General features: G+C 33.9%; 2 protein-coding genes across 3 annotated transcripts; one reads left to right on the forward strand and one right to left on the reverse strand.

The window, feature by feature from the left end:
• Window positions 1–336: 336 nt before the first annotated feature.
• LOC119191198 lies at window positions 337–8,137 on the reverse strand (the record flags this gene model as incomplete). 2 transcript variants are annotated; one of them, XM_037445096.1, is given in 11 exon segments in its annotated part: window positions 337–462; window positions 953–1,093; window positions 1,529–1,597; window positions 2,165–2,296; window positions 2,891–3,054; window positions 3,736–3,903; window positions 4,544–4,742; window positions 5,326–5,478; window positions 7,353–7,424; window positions 7,690–7,793; window positions 7,983–8,135. In XM_037445096.1, coding segments are annotated over 11 exon segments (1,419 nt in total), but the record flags the coding sequence as incomplete, so codon positions are not given.
• A 177-nt stretch (window positions 8,138–8,314) lies between these two features.
• On the forward strand, window positions 8,315–16,423 carry LOC115450308 (eukaryotic translation initiation factor 3 subunit J). The gene is given in 8 exon segments (XM_030178307.2): window positions 8,315–8,666; window positions 8,748–8,833; window positions 8,977–9,087; window positions 10,957–11,095; window positions 11,749–11,885; window positions 11,888–11,915; window positions 12,717–12,856; window positions 14,010–16,423. Coding segments are annotated over 8 exon segments (720 nt in total). The 5' UTR covers window positions 8,315–8,650; the 3' UTR covers window positions 14,073–16,423.
• The last annotated feature ends 313 nt before the right edge of the window (window positions 16,424–16,736 follow it).

The raw sequence follows: 16,736 nt of genomic DNA on the forward strand, positions 1-16,736 counted from the left end.
CGAGATATTCGCATTAAACTACAAAATGATAAAAAATCAGAAAACTAAAAACAGGATTTTTGGTGAAAATATTCGTTATTAATGGATGATTTTTGGCTCAATGTCAGCAAAGTTGAAGACGAGTATGTGGTTTCATTTAGTAAAGCAGTCTCAAAATGACCCTGTATACTATTTTAAGTTGTAATTTAAGATTACCTTGATTTTATTACTATACTATATAACATTTCTATTAAAAACAAATTTATATTACAAAGATTATTAAAAACAAAGTCTTTAACAGGTAAAATAGTTGAGGTTTCACCTAGTCTTGGATTGTAAGGGTGTGAGTATACTTACGTGTAATACAGCATTTCGGTGATGCTTCAGGACATCAATAGCTTTGTACCGTTTGTTTATATCAAGCATGACTAAAACGTGAGGCGGCAGGAACTCGGATTGAGGTGTCACGTGCTCATGGACCAACTGAAAATCACTGTATTCTTAGGACAGGTGAACGCGACCTGATGATCTTAAAAGTCCAGACATACTGCCAGTCAAAAGTTATATTAATTAGATATATCAATAAGGGCCATCAGAAAGTAGTCTTTTAATCCTTTTGAAAAATCATTGAAGTACATCTCGATGTGAGAAATACAAACCATTTGCCTCAAATTTATTATTATTTATAAATCAAATCAAATCAAATCTTTATTGTGTGATTCTTAGTACAGTAGTTGGTATCATTATAATTCAGATCTACAAAATATTGTTCACTTCTTGCTGATTATTCATATCCCAAAATATGTTCTGATTAAAAAATATTCCTAAATTAAAACCAGACTTTTTTATGTAGGTGCACCAGTTATGGCTCTTATTGCCCCATTTTTCTTCCTATATTTACTGCGGTTAAGGTTACTGCAGTTACGGTCCAATCTCCAAAATCCATCTTATATAAGAACTTTAAAACACGTACCTTAGGAAATAAAATGGCCAACGCGTTAGCCTTAGCGATGTCGTTTGGAGGGGCATAGAAGCCAGGTATCAATAGACCTGGAGGGGGACAGTAGCCTATGTCGATTTCTTCTTCATCGCTCACTTCTTCATCTGAGAGTTGCTGGACGATTAGAGGTGTACGCATTTGTAGATGTTGGACCAATAAATTAATATTCCATGCTAATAAAAGCTATAATACATTATTGCTTAAAAAAAATCGTTAACTGCTAATCCCAAAAAACAAACCCAACCATCAAAAATGTTATAATAGAATTTTTTACTATTTGCGTCTTCTTCTTTATCAGCCTTAGAAGTCCATTGCTGAACATAAACCTCTAAATATTTCCAAACCAACCTGTTAGAAACACTGAAAGGGCATGTACGTGCTTTATTCACATTGGTCCAATCCTAAAGTTCGAAGAGATATTGATCAAGACCCTTTGGTATTTTCAGCTATTAGCAGACACTATTGGTCAATCAATATCCAAATGCGTATGAAAGAATTCTTATAATCTTCGATACGTAACCCCTAATTTATATTCTATTAAAAACTTACCTCTGGAACAACGATTGATATATTTTCTTCACTTGGTTCCATTTTCAACTGCTCTAAGGCAGAAAGGTTCTAAAAAATAATATAAATATATATTTGTTAGATTTTCTCTTTTTAGTGGCCGTATACGCAAGCTTTTATGTGTATGGTCTCAGATTCGATTATAAAGCAATATCTTTTGTGGGGTTTCTTACGCGCTTGATCAGAAACTATCTTCCAAGGGGAGTTGAGCTCACGAATGCGGTTGGTCGAAAAATTAATCGATGTCAATTCGAATTTATAAGAGTAACTCCAGAAATATTATGTATCAACTCTATAAATTGTTATGATACGTCTATTGTTGAATTGTATGACGATTATAGCATTGGGTGTAATTCCTATTAAGATAATATTGGAAATAAATAAATATATAAAAATATCCGCAACGTACTTAAGAAACTATAATGCGCCGATCATTTACAGTAGTGGTACCTATAAAGGCAGATAAACGAAATTTACTTGCACTTATAGCAATGTCTGCTGTAAAGAATTAAATAAAATTTCAAAATCAGTTCTCCTGATGTTATATGACGCAAAACCAAAGAAAAAGGTAATTGCTTCTTCAATTTTTGTAGAAAGCTAAGCCTACCAAGTACCAACCCCAGCTTTTAACAGTTCCAACTTATGTTGTTCTTTTTCAGCTCTCTTACGCTCTCTTGCCTCCTCGATAGCTTGGCGGGCCAGACGTTGCATCTCAGAGAGTCGCCGAGCCCGATTCTCTTTGATTTCTTCCTAGAACAGAAAAGTATCTTCTAAACTATTCCTCAGTATTTATAAATTTAAACTGCAATGAATGTCATATTTCTTTCGCTTTATTCGAAAATAAAAGAAGAGTTTAGAACAAATTATTTTAAATTGGTTTTCAATTCAAAAGCCGGACAATACGTCCTGGCCGAGCGTTACCAAATGAAGGACAATATTAACCTGTAGACTACATATTTCTCTTTCCTTATCACAGCTCGATGTCGATTACCTAGTTGGCTAAGTTAAGGTAAGTTCTAAAGTATGTAAGGCATTTAGCGTAGATTGTCACAACTCGCCACTCGCAATCACCTATATACATTAAAAATACTAACCGAGCAGAACGAGTAAGCAACTCCACAAAACTGGCCGCTTGTATTGATTGCTTTTAAACTTCCCAATCGTCTAAACGATAGTACTTGTATCAATTTGAAAACGCTTGCGTTGGCCATTTTTCAACTTAATTCGCCTGAATTAAATTCCAACCAACTGGATTCTTATTTGCCCAAACGTTAACATTGCACTAACATTCTAAATTCGGTCTTAAAAAGTCTCAATTAATGGTCTTTACAACTCTTTCCTTACCTTCTGTTTCATCCTTTCTTCTTGTTTTCGTTGCAATATCTCCTCTTTTGTCGGGCTATAACTTTTGTAAAAATCGAATGCAGTCATAGCCGGCAGTTGGTCTTCTAAACTCTTGTTTTCATCGTATTGCGGTATCTCTTCGTAAAGGATTTTACGTACTAAAGCTGTAGATGTAAGAGAAAATAAAGTAAAAAATGGAGCACGCTCCATTCAATTTTGTTTACGGAACACACGCGGCGAAAAATAAATGTCCTAGTGCTGCCTACCCCCTAGGTTTTAAGTTAGGATTTGTGATTGTTTTATTTTTGATATTTAGTATCCAATGTCTACAAATGTTGAGGCGGTTTATTGAAGGGCAATACTTTGTTATAAAGTGTTTGGATGGTGTTTCTACTATTTGTAGGTTTTTGTGGTGTTTTGCAGGTATAAACTAGGTTTTGGTTTTCAGACGTGCACGGCAAAATAATCTCACTACACCTAATGGTATGGAGTGAGGTTGAATAAATAAACGAAAATGTCGACTAACGAAAGATGATTGCCCCTCGGCAGTCGACACAATTATGCCGGTCTGTTGGAGCTGGAACGCGACACACTTACGTGGGCTACTATAGCGAGTTTGAACACCTCGTGTACGGTAATCGCTATCCGGGCGGATATAAAGTATATCCACCAACAAACCTTTACATTAGCATCGAAATATAAAAAAAAACATGGTACGTTATTGCCAAAGTTAGGTATTATTTATGTTCTTTCATGAATGATAATATTTTTAAATAAAAAAGAAACTAAATTGTTCATTTTACAATTCATCACCATTCCCCTATTTGTAAAGTAATAAATCTTACAAACGAAATGTTTCTCTGTGTCGAGCAATCTGAAGCATATCGCTAAAGCTTCGCCGTTCAACAGTTCGTACATGGACGCTTCGTTTATCGGCGCGTCACCAGCGTACAATATATCCAGTGCTATTTCCTTAGTCAATTGTATTTCTTCACGACCTACCATTATTATGTCTGAAACATGTATATGGTAAGGATCTTTTATGCGAGAATCTGTTTAGGTATAATCTATTGCAACATCTTTCTGCCTTCAAACATATAGTATAGCTTCTACAATAATTTTGGATAATCGTTACGCATACAATCTGAACTAAAATAAATTACAGTTCCACCAACTCTCGTTCAAACTATGTTAATCATATTATAGTCTGTTAAACGCCAAATTTAAACCTAACGTACAGATTAAAACATAGTTATGACATCCATTCAAAAAATTACGTAGTTATATCAAACATCCATCGACATAAAACTAGTTTTTGGATTCTATTGCGGTTTTATGTGTAATTTTACTTCCTTTTGTAGTATTTGCAGCCTCAATGCTCACGGGCCGGGGACGAAACCAGATATTATCCAAATAAGTCTATCTGTCTTTGTATTATCAATGGCGGTTTTGGAGAGAAGGGATTGGCAAACCGGGCAACCACATTGGACCACGATTGGTGCCTTGGAAGACCTTTTTAGCATCTTAGAATCGTCTAGGGCCTCGCGTTGGTTAAAGCCGCCACTGGCCATAACTTATAACAAACATCCAAGACCTTCACAAACTTAAGCATCTAAATCAGTAGTGTAATAAATAGTAAGTTATAATCTTTACTGTTCACATCCCATCTTTCATACAGCTCAGGATGCGCATGCTTGCAATGAGGCCAGAAGAGTACGAAGTTCAATTCTCGCAGATGTGGTACCATCAGCTCGGCTCGGTGCCGCTTCCGAGCCGCTTGACGAGCCACGCGACGAGCAGTAGAAGATATAATCTCTTGCTCCTTTACCGCTGCTCGAGCGTTCATCCAATCCTGATAGGCAATGTTCTGGTCATTGTCACTTCTTTAAACTAGCTTTTGCCCCTACTTACATGTGCGTGAGAGTTCCGAAATAAGAACTAGTCAGTTAAATTATCTGAAGATAAGTAGTGGGTAGCGGCGTAACGTGGGTTCTCGTTGCCCGAGGCGATTTGGGTTCGCCCAATTTTGGGTATTAGCCGCCCAAAACACAGGGCGAGAGGAAAAAAAGGTCATTACAACAAAAAAGAACCACGAACCAGCCTCCCTCCCTTAGCCACTGATACATGTAAGTAAATAAAATAGTTTAATTTTACGCATTTCGCCGCACCACTGATAGTACTCCCTCCGCCCTCGCCTGAACTACTCTATGCCACTGGTAAAGAAACTTTTATTACTTATAAAAACACATTGCCTTAATGTAAATCTATTTTTGGATAGGTTTTATGCCAAGATCTTCATGAATAATACTAGGACAACGGGAATTAAGACAATGATTAGGCTTATAAATGGATATAGTAATAATGGCCTTCTCTTTTGACAAAGTATTATTGTAACTTTGAAAATGTTCTACCTACATAAAATAATGTTTAAATACCATTTCATCAGGAGTGGGTTCGTCTATTTCGTACATAGGCCGATCGAAAACAACGCCCTCTAGTTGTTTTTTGTAGTAATACAACTCTTGCTTGGCTACTTCAGCGAACTTCAAGCTGTTGACACCTCGTAATACCTTCGTTACTTTCTGGTTCTATTTAATAAAAAAAAATTTGTTGGATTAAAAAATGTATTTTTCAAGTATACATGAATAAATTAAATTTAACAAATGAAGTTGTAAGTTGTTTTTTAACTTTGTTTCGAATACATTATTAAGATTAATATTGTTTTTTTATTTTTTAAAATGTCGAAATTCCTACACGACATCCGCAGTAGATATTTACTTTTTATGAAAAAAACATAAATTGGAACAATTCATGCAATATACCAGACTAAATACAATTATATCCGGGCTGTAAATTAAAATCAGTCTCAATAACGATAGACATAAGGTCAGTCGGGGCAAGTGCGCCATAAAATTTTCATAGCTGGATTCAATGCTAAATAATTTCTTTTTGTGCTGACTTAAGAATGTAATTTTATTAATTTAAGAATATTTGGTATTTTGTGATAATAACCTAAGGCCATTCAAGGAAATCGGACCATAAATTAATAATATTTTGCTCAAAGTAAAAAAAATGGTAGTAGGCGCACTTGCCTCCGGAAATGGGGTAAGTGCGCCTGTGTAAAAAATGACGCCAATATGAAACATTATAAAAAAAACACTCATTTTAGTCCATAGAGAAATAAGTTTTACTCGCATTGCTCTTGGATAATTTATAATCACTCAATATTATAACAAACTACGGCTGTCAAATCAAATTCGGGGTAAGTGCGCCATATATTTGTAAATCAGGGCTTCAAAACATTTTTTTTGCTATATTTAGGTATTAATATTAGAGTTTTGTGTGCGGATATGTTGGAATAAAAAAATGGTAGCCCTAATATAAAATCCATTTTATTTCTAAAAACTAAAAAAAACATACAAAAATGTAGGAATTAACAATTTTGAATGCGTTATAACTCAACTACTTAGAATTTGGCTTTATGACATTTGATATGTTTTAGCTGCATTATACCCAGATAACGTGCCTGATCGAACAGTTGCAACCTCTTCACGTAAAGCTGCTCTAGACCAAGGTATTTCAGTTTTTCTTTGTAAAATCGAACCATCTAAAACATCGCCCTATTATTTAAGTCAGCTCAAAACAAAATACCTTGAGTACAAAAATTATGCTGTTAAGTTTAACATTTTAATAATAATAATTCATATTAGTAAAACATATTCTCAAAAAGGTTGGTTATATATGGATCAGGGGCAAGTGCGCCATACGGCTATTAACTGTGGCGCACTTGCCCTACTCGACTAATTTTGAGGTACATTTTTTCGCAATGCTAAAAAATCCTTTATTTTAGTATATATTAATAAAATTCAGACAGGAAGTTAAAATAAATGGTTTAAACTATGTATTCACCTTACTGGTTTACAGAAATATGTTAAATATCTTGAAATATTTGATGTTATCTTTCACGGGGTTATCTCGGTTTACAGGTCTAAATGACACTTAAAATAAAATGGCGAATAAATCGTATTAAAATGAACATAGCCATTTATGTTTTTAGTGGAACTGTATTTCAGTTAGTAGCATAGATGTAAGATTGCGGTAATTGTATAACATCAATAGTTCTCGATTTTTTTAGGGCAGGTGCACTTACCCCGTCGGCGCACTTGCCCCACCTGACCTTAATAATATAATATAATTATTAAAATATTCAGTAAATAACGTAGAATAACATTTTGAAGCTTCAATCTTGTTGCCATCTAGGAGATATATTTTTAACTTTTTGTTTGTCTAACTCGAGTATAATTTTATTATTCAAATTAGATTAATTTACTGTCACAATATAATATTTATTTTGTTTATAAAAATGAATTTAAATTAAGCGACCGGGAGAAGAATTAAAAATGTTGCAATTTCGCATTTTTATGAGAGCCACAAATTATATTTAATTTATATTAGAACTCACCATTATAAACAAGTACACAGGCTCACTCTGATTATGAAATCTTTTCAATGATTCTATATCGTCTGCAGGCACCTAGAAGTTAAAAATAATATCGAAATTCGGGCAGAAATATGCTTTGAAAACAAAACATCTTCTACAATCCGAAATTAGTTCGCTCAAGTCAATAAAATAGGCCTTTTTGCCTGAGCTTATTATATCCTCTTTTCTATCTCCAAACCTTTACTCAGTATTTTTTTTTTTTGCTGAGGCCAGTCATCGTTGATTCCAGGTGAACAAATATTCAATAGACACGAAAGATTTTAAATATAACTATGTTTACTTATCAAACGAATCATACTTTCAAAAAGACCATTTTCCCGTCACTCCAGTCTAGCTTGATAGTCGTGAATAGTCTGTCTAGTGCTGTGCAGGACCCAACAAACTTACTATACACTTCGGCACCTGGAGAATATTAGAGATAGGTAAGTATAGAAAAACTGATCAGCGACACCCCTCATTAGTTATTTATTTATGTATATTATTTATTATTACTTATAATATTACTACCATAGATTTGATAGATTATAATTAATCAACGAAATACAACTTAGAGAATATAGAAATGGAGTTAGAAACTTGCACCATACTAACATACGATATTATCAAAATTGCTAAAAAGAATCTGTTCAAACTCTTTCTCATTATGTACTTCAATAAATATTTCTATTTTCTTTTTCGCCATGTCTTATGTTATACGAAATCAACATTGCTAAATCAGTAAGGTCACGTTTTCCGTAGAAATCATTGTTGTACATGATGACGAACAAAATGATTTGTGATGATCTAGATTATACGAATAGGAATTAGGCATTTTAAATCTTAAAATTTTATCAAAATTGTTATTGTAGTTATCATTTTTACTTTTAATTTTAATCGATACCTACCAATGATTATTGATGTTCCTTATTTGAACTGGCAACATTGGCCGGCGGCCATATTGAAAATTATTAGTGACTCGAAAATTATCGTCTGCAATGGAGTCATATTTTCGCTTATCAAATTTTGATCATATTTTCGTTGGGGATTCGCCAAAATTATGTCATTTGTTCGTCGTTTCTCAATCCGGTCGTGGTCATTGCAGAAAAGCCTCTGTCGTTTGACAAAATTCGCTTGAGTACATTGTTGTCGTAACATTCGACGACCCTGGAGACATCTTGTGATAAAAAACCACCGTTGCACTAAGTCGGCCCGCTCGCTGATTTCGTATTCACGTGAAAAGTTAACAAAATTAGATTGGTGCTATTTGTGCGTACGTAAACATGGATGTGTCGTGGGGTACGTGCGTGTTATTGTAAATGTAAAAAATAAATCTTTACTTGTAAGTGCTATTGTAAATGTCAGTGTGATATTTTTTAGATGCGGATAATTTCGAGCCGAAACTGCCGACCACGTTGACAAGTTCGAATAAATGGGAAGGCGAGGACGAGGAAGACAACGTCAAGGTAATGCATTCGTTGCCAACGTTGCGTTTTGCTCAATAGAATTTATTTCTGTATTTCGTTCTTGACATTTTGGCTAGTTTTCGAACTTAACCTCAACTCGCAGTGCCTACGTGTTGACGTCACTTATTCTGGTTATTCCGCAGGAGAGTTGGGAGGACGAGGAAGAGGAAAAGAAAGATGAGGAGAAAACAGAACAGCCCGCGCCTCCGCCGAAGCCGAAGAAGAAAATACACGACAAAATAGCCGAAAGAGAGGTTGGTTCCTCAACATATTGTACCATAATTTGACCATATTTGACCATGCTATGCTAGTGTGGGTGATCTCTTAGTCCTGTCCTGTGGTTATTTATTCTCTAACAATCAAGCTGAGTCACGCAATTGGCGCAAATGCTCATAACTCAAAATAGTTTCTAGAACTTTCCTGTTAGTTTGTTTTAAAGGAAATCTCACAATGCCTATGTGGACTTTTGTTAATGCAATATAATAAAAACATAGTTATTACACATAGATCTCCAGGTTATTTAAACCAACACTGATTTGCCTCAAATAGCAGCACCAGAAAATGCAAACACAATTTGAAATTGACTATAAGACCAAAATTATTTGAATAACATTTTATCATAAAACAAGCCTCATTAATAGTATGGTGTTGAGAATGATAATCCAAATTGGTTGTGGCTTTGTACCTAGACTGTTCTGTTTAGTGTTTTTGTGATCTAGAAAACAAACACATCACACCTTTATTTCCTGGGGCAGGGGTGCAACCAAAGCAGGCACATTTTGCCATGTGTTTTGTCTGATATGATAGGAGCCTATATTTAGGCTCCAAATTCGAACTCAAGGCTGATAATGAGCAGGAAACCTATTTATAATTAATGATTAAAGAAATATATGAGTCTTTAAGGTGGAAATGGCTTGAAAAACAGGCTAATTGTGTCTGCTTATTCCTTTTTGTTTGTACTAAAAAGTAAGGGTTGACTGTGACTTCATCCTAGTGCAACCATTCAAAATAAAAATGGACTGTATTATTTCTATTACAAAAGAAGTCATAAATACTAGTCTATGGCCTCTATCTATATGTAAAATTTCTTCTAAATCTCTTTGGTAGCTTTCAGGTTTAATTTATACTTGTAAATGTCTTCATAATCTTTCATATTTATGTTATTGACAAAGTAAGACACTTTCAAGAATATATTATCTAATTTGTTCTATCTTCTATGCAATTAAGAACAAATGGTTAACAAATATACTGTTTGATAACATTTCAAATTATCATTTAAACACTCATTATATATCCAATATTAGAATGACATATAGAATAATATAATTTTTTTTGTGATTTAATAATTTTAGCAATGAAATTATGGTAGCTGGATTTTTTTTTTCTAGACCTTTTCTGGGTGGTGATTTAGTTAATACATAATTCTACTGTACCTCTGGTCTCAATTTGGAATTCATGATATAAGCTTGCACATATTTTAATTACAAACTTTGTAATTTATTGTGTGGCACAAAATAAGTAAGCTTTAAAAAACATTGAGTTTTAAACAATTTAAAAAAGAAGTAATCTTTTTTTAATTTTCTTCTAACAAACACAAATAAAATTAATCCCTACACAAATATAGTATATGACTTTTGGCATTTACAAATATAAAATGTTATTAAACATAATTATATGCTTTGTTTCATATGATTTCATAATTTTTAATGAACCTGAAAATGAAAATGTCTATATATTCATTTTTATTCTAAAATAAAAAGCCTTCTAGCCATGTAATGCACAAGTGTGTGCGCAATACACAAGTGCACTCTCTGTTCCTTCAGTCACTTGGTCCAGTGAGATGGCAATTTGACTTGACTGGAAAAAGATCAGGTGCAGAATCAACAGCTGTACATGCTTTCTGAGGCACGGGGGTATCACACTGCCATCTTAATGACTCGAGCTGCGACTGAATAATTTTAAAGATGGAAAAACCCAGTCACTTATTTTTGCCCAACCAAGGATTTGAACCCAGAACCTCGTCGACGCAGTCGTACTCATACCGCGTACGCCTTAAAACTACGCCACCGAGGCAGTAATTTTTATTCTAACGATTACATGATAGACTATATATTATTTTATAGCGGCAAGAGCGCGAACGGGCGGAGCGCGTCTCAGTAGAGAAGATTGAGGAAATGACCCCTGAACAAAAATTGGCTGAGAAGCTCCGTCAGCAGCAACTACAGGAGGAGTCGGACTTAAAACTAGCCATGGAAACTTTTGGTGAGTCTAGATATCAATTCATTGTAAATTGTGCACAATACAAGTGGCTTATAGGCTGACATAGATGGGATATCATTTGTGATTAGAAGGTCCTTCAAGCTAGTAACCATGATCTCATTTAATGGTATAATAATTATACTGAAGCTTTAGCCATGAATGCTTCTGTAAACGCATACAGACCTATAGCTATATTGACGGGTTGTAAATAATTCAGCCCATTTATATACATTCCCAGTGCTTTTTTCACCTTTATTGTGAATTATTACTGGTAATTATTTATTGGTGGTAGGTTTCTTATATGTGCAAGTCCACCTGGGTAAGTACCACCGCAATGTCTATTTCTGCCACCAGTGTCTAGTCACCGCTGTGTTCCGCTTTGAAGGACATTGTAGCCAGTGTACCTACTGGACATATAAAGATTCATCTCTTGTCTCAGGATGGCAAGTGCAGTGGAATATCAAACAATACTTTATAATTTTAGGTGTTGGATGTTGTTTCTACTGTTCATGGGCGGTTGTATCGCTTACCATCAGGCGAAGGGCAAGTTCTTCTCGTCATTCAAAGCAATAAAATATATTAGACTTCACATATCATTGAAAATAATACTCCAGCGTGTAAGTTTCCAAACTAATGCAACATTTTTTAATTTACAGGCATTACAGAAGGCATGACTGGCAAATTGGACACCTTTCATCCAACCACAAAGGCAGAGTTCACAGAATTTGCTGACCTTCTCAGCAAAAAGATAAATTTATATAAAGCTAAGGAGGAGTTCCCTGGATTCCGTGGATGAGGCTAGTGAAAAGTATTGTTGTTCAAAGTGAGTAGATATTATAGCCCTTTTGATTTTTATATGGTTGATTTTGAATTTTACCGATCAAGATATGTTATTGCACTCACTCTGTCATCTATATAGCTCTGATTTGAAGAGAGATCATAGAGTTGACTTTGTTTTCACAAATATGTTTCAGCAGATTTCTATATATCATGTTTTTTTTTTTAGTAGTTACAATTAGCAATCGGTCGCAAGTCTTTAAACTTATGAGTTCAATGACATTCAACTTTAGAATGAAGAGACAAACAGCCCATCTTCCCTATCACAATATTTTGTTTTCAATTTATTTACTGAAGGTTTTAAGAGTTGAGAATAATAAAACATGATATGCATATTTTTTAGTGCAGGGCTCGCCTCAAATTTCTAAGTTATACACACGCACATACCCCAAAAGGTATACGCATAGACGCAATCAGAGCACACACTTTTCGCCAAGTGTATTCCGTTCCATGATGTGATAGGGGGCGATATCGTCATATCGAGCACAAATTCCAGACTCGGCTGATTCTGAGCAGAACAACCCAAATATCACTGCCCAAACCGGGATTCGAACCCAGGACCTCAGAGCACTGCCGTACCGCGCATGCAGTACAACTACGTAACCGAGGCCGATTTATTCCTGACATGTCATTTTAGTTAGAAATTTTGTGACTAGTAACCATTTAATTTAGGCCTTATCCCTCTCATTAGTAGAGGTGGCCCGTGCCCAACAAAAGGACAGTATACAATACAGATCTTATATTATATTATATAATTTTTAATTATGATTTATTGTTTAATTTCCAGTGGCGTCGGCAGACATCAGAAGGATAAAGCTGACAGTAGACAACCTTTACATTGAGAAACAGAAAGCTGAGAAGAACGACAAGGCAAAGAAACCCACCAAGGGCAAGGGCAAAGCAAAGTTAAAAGTTGAAGGTGACAATGTAAGTATTGATTTATACCCACTTTAAAAAGGAGAGTTTTATGATTTTCTTTTTTTGTTTTAAAATCTTTTATATAGGCTGATAAACTATTAAAAACTTGCCATATGTATATGGAATTAAAGTCATCCAGGAATTAATTATACTCCATTTCTCACCAACTTATTAATGGGTAATTATTTGAATAATTTTACAAGTATCAATATAAACCCAATTATATTAATTTCATCCTGATGCTTGATGAAAAAATAGAAAACTTAAAAGTATAACCAGACTTATGATATATCATATAGGTTTATAACAATAAGTACAAAGAAGGGTTAAGCATTTACCTTGCCACGCCAATGTCAAGATTGTCTCCAGTAATACATTATCAAATGTTTATAAATATGCCTTGAAATCAATATGGTCGTGTTTTATCGCGTGTGGATACGCACGCTACACTATCATTGCATTGTGATATTTCTTATCAACCCTGTGAGATAAGCAAAATGGTTGATAAGAATGAGTGAGGTATTAATTATCGTGGCAGTAGCAATGATAATTATTTTACTCATAGCAGCAAGAAAGGCCTGTATGAACTTTCTTTAGTTACACTTGATAAAGAGATATAATTTACCATAAGAAAGGTCATAATTATTTAATAATATGTGAAAAGCTAAGTCTTTATACTTAATGATTTCTTATGTTTACGTGAATGTTAGACATTGAAATTAAACTAATTTTCTAATTCTATCACGGTTAGTATTTTAATTTTCTCCCGACGTTTCGAAGACTTTGCAGCCTTCATGGTCACGGGGGGGACTTCTTTATACTTGCCCCCATCTTATAATAAATTAGTTTCCTCTCTGTTTACCATTTTGCGGTTAACAATTTTGAATACTTCTATCCACTCCAACAATGTAGAACTAGTAAATTTGTTTTGCATTTTGCAAAAACAATCCAGTATTGCAAAAGGCTCACCCTCTATCACATTATTGGGGGATAATAGACATAAATTTGCATGTATATGTCACATAAACAAACATATCTACAGAATATTAATATCTTAAAAGGTCTATATCTTTATTCCTCTATTTGAATGTCTATGGTCACTCTTCCTAATGTTGGCAACACTGCCCCAATAAAACAATTCCAAATGTAACTTGTTTTTCAGGCTCATCTAAGTCAGTACGAGTCGTACGGTAACTTTGACGACGAATACGACGACTTCATGTAAATATTGCGACGAAACGGTCACGCACGTCGGTGTCTGGTGTGAATATAACGTGGAGCGGTAGGGTTGTCCCTTGTGCTAGTGTTGTGAAAATATTAAAAAAAAACATCGATTTTGCTATTTGAATTTTATAAAGAATAGAAAAAAGGATTAGCAGTTTGTTTTTTTTTTATTTAACGTAGATTTTTTCCGGTATTATGCATTTTGTGAAAAATCCTTTTGTATGAGTATTCAGCATATCAATATAACTCGACACTCTAAATAGTATAATTAATTTCAATATTAGCAATGAAATATTTTTACAATATTTTCACAGGGACAACACTACCGCAACTCCTTACACCATCGTCAAATAGTAATATTATTTATACAAATAATATTATAATACATGTTATTTATTTTAAAAGACTTGACCAATTGTAATAGTTCAGTTATACTACGGCGATGGTGTAAAAGGAGGTATCCGAAAAAAGAAGCTTGCAATATAATTAAGATATTGACTGATGTCATTAGAGTTAATTTCAATAAATTTGTTTTTTTTTTGCTTTTTTTGTATACAGAATGTCTTCCATGGAAATAAAATTACATTGCCAAAATTTTGAGTTCATATTATTTTGCAAGCTTCGTTTTTTTCCACAGTACTAGAATAAATGCTTTTTTATTATAATCGTAATGCAAATGACAGTTATTTTAACCATAAAATAGAAAAAAAAAATGCAAAACTCGAATCTTTTATATGAGTGATGGTTTTTTTGTTATGTTTAAATTATTATTGTTACAAGTACTGAAACGTGTGTTCAAACAATTACAAGAAATTGTTGAATTAAATACTTTTATTTAATATCGCATCACGAAGATATGACATGCCCAGATATGGTCATTCATCACAACAATCTGCACTTATTATAGCACTCTGTTTCTCAAAACGAATTGAAATTCTCTATACAAGTCTAGCCCTATTTTCAAGATGAATTTTATAGGCTTATCAGTGATGTTATATTATGGCGTATTGATATGCGCTTGCGCATGTATGGTCGTACTAAATTTGCGTTGTACTCTGCTTCGTTGAATATACGTAAGCATTGTTAACGAAACTGATCTATGATATAAAGTACCAATGGCTTGTCAAGGCAGATATTACTATCATTCGTCGTTCATATATCGAGTACTATATGCCTATTTTATTACCTGTCAAATACGAAACATCTTTTGTTAATGATTGATCGTATACCACTAACCGAGCAACAAAAGTAAACTCTATGGACGATTTCTATAAAAACTGATTTACTTTACCTTTCAACTTCGAACTGGAATATCGGTCGAAAACTTTCCAGATGTCTATATTTTTGTGTCTAGTCTTACCAGTAGCTTCCTGGAATCCTGTGGGTTCCTTGGTCAGTGTTTGTGTATATAAATGGACTAACATTTAACACCATTATCACTCACGGGGTAATTTCATTACTAATTTTATCGATGTTCATGTATTTGTCGATAATTAGTGACGTCGCACGATAATTTCATTTATAACTCGTATAGCACTTGTACGGAAGATAATTTTTAGTTACGTAAAACTACTGCGTTTTTTAAATATATTTTTTTGTGCTGTCGATATTCGTCTAAATTTGTCGTTTGAAAGTAAGACTGTAATTAGTTGACTCGTTCATCGATTATCGATAAAAAATATATATTTTCATTAATTTTAAAATCTAACCCACGCAAATTTGTCTATGAATATCTTTAGTTTTAAAAACGCAGAGCATCGTTTGAATTATTATATACGCTTGCTTAAACGTTAAATAACCAGGCACCGAACGCCATAGCATTACCATAAACTTGCCCATCGGCAATGAAATGGCAATGCTATGTTTTAAATTGTCTATGATTTGGCGACTTCTAGTGAAATTCAGTTTTTGGAATTTAGACTTTGATTACCTGATGTTATAGTCTCTTTTTGTTTTGTATCTGCTATTATTACTCGACATTGGCAAAATATGGGTAAAAGCCATAATATAAAAGTTTTTTTTTTAATAAAAACTATGCTATGGTACTTAAGATACATCGTATCATCTATATCGATAATTTTGTGGTGATAAAGTTAATCGAAGCTATTCCAATACAATGTAATTGAATGGCAACTTAGAATTATCTACGAAAGACCAAAACAGAAATTCATAAGCTTTATATTTATAATAAGAGTGTTTATTTCTTTTATCTCACGACAGATTTTGCTAGACTCGCCGAATCTAGAATGCCATGTATTATATACACATTATACAGTGTATAATAAAGAGGATTCATAACGGTTACGGTCGGATATGTTATGTTATATAGATAATAAATTTTTTATTGTGATATTTTTGGGTTTTATTTCGGATATTTTTCGTCGCCAATACAAGGGTAAATTCCACTGCATTTTTTTTGTTTATAGCCACCTTTATCCTAATATCTATGCGAATGCACGCATGTAAAGCCGTTGGACTTGCGCCTGATCTCTCCGGTCATGTATTGCCGTCTCACCAGACAATGAGAGTGAAGGAACATAGATTGCACCTGTGTTCCGCATACTTGTGCACTATAATATCTCCTGCGTAGTTACCTGATCTCCGTTAAATTGGCCGCCGAAATTCGGCTAGGTTTTTATTTTTTATAAATGCGAAAGTTGGTGTA

The sequence above is a fragment of the Manduca sexta genome, unplaced genomic scaffold (genome assembly GCF_014839805.1).
Source record: "Manduca sexta isolate Smith_Timp_Sample1 unplaced genomic scaffold, JHU_Msex_v1.0 HiC_scaffold_1174, whole genome shotgun sequence".
Lineage (NCBI taxonomy): Eukaryota > Metazoa > Arthropoda > Insecta > Lepidoptera > Sphingidae > Manduca > Manduca sexta.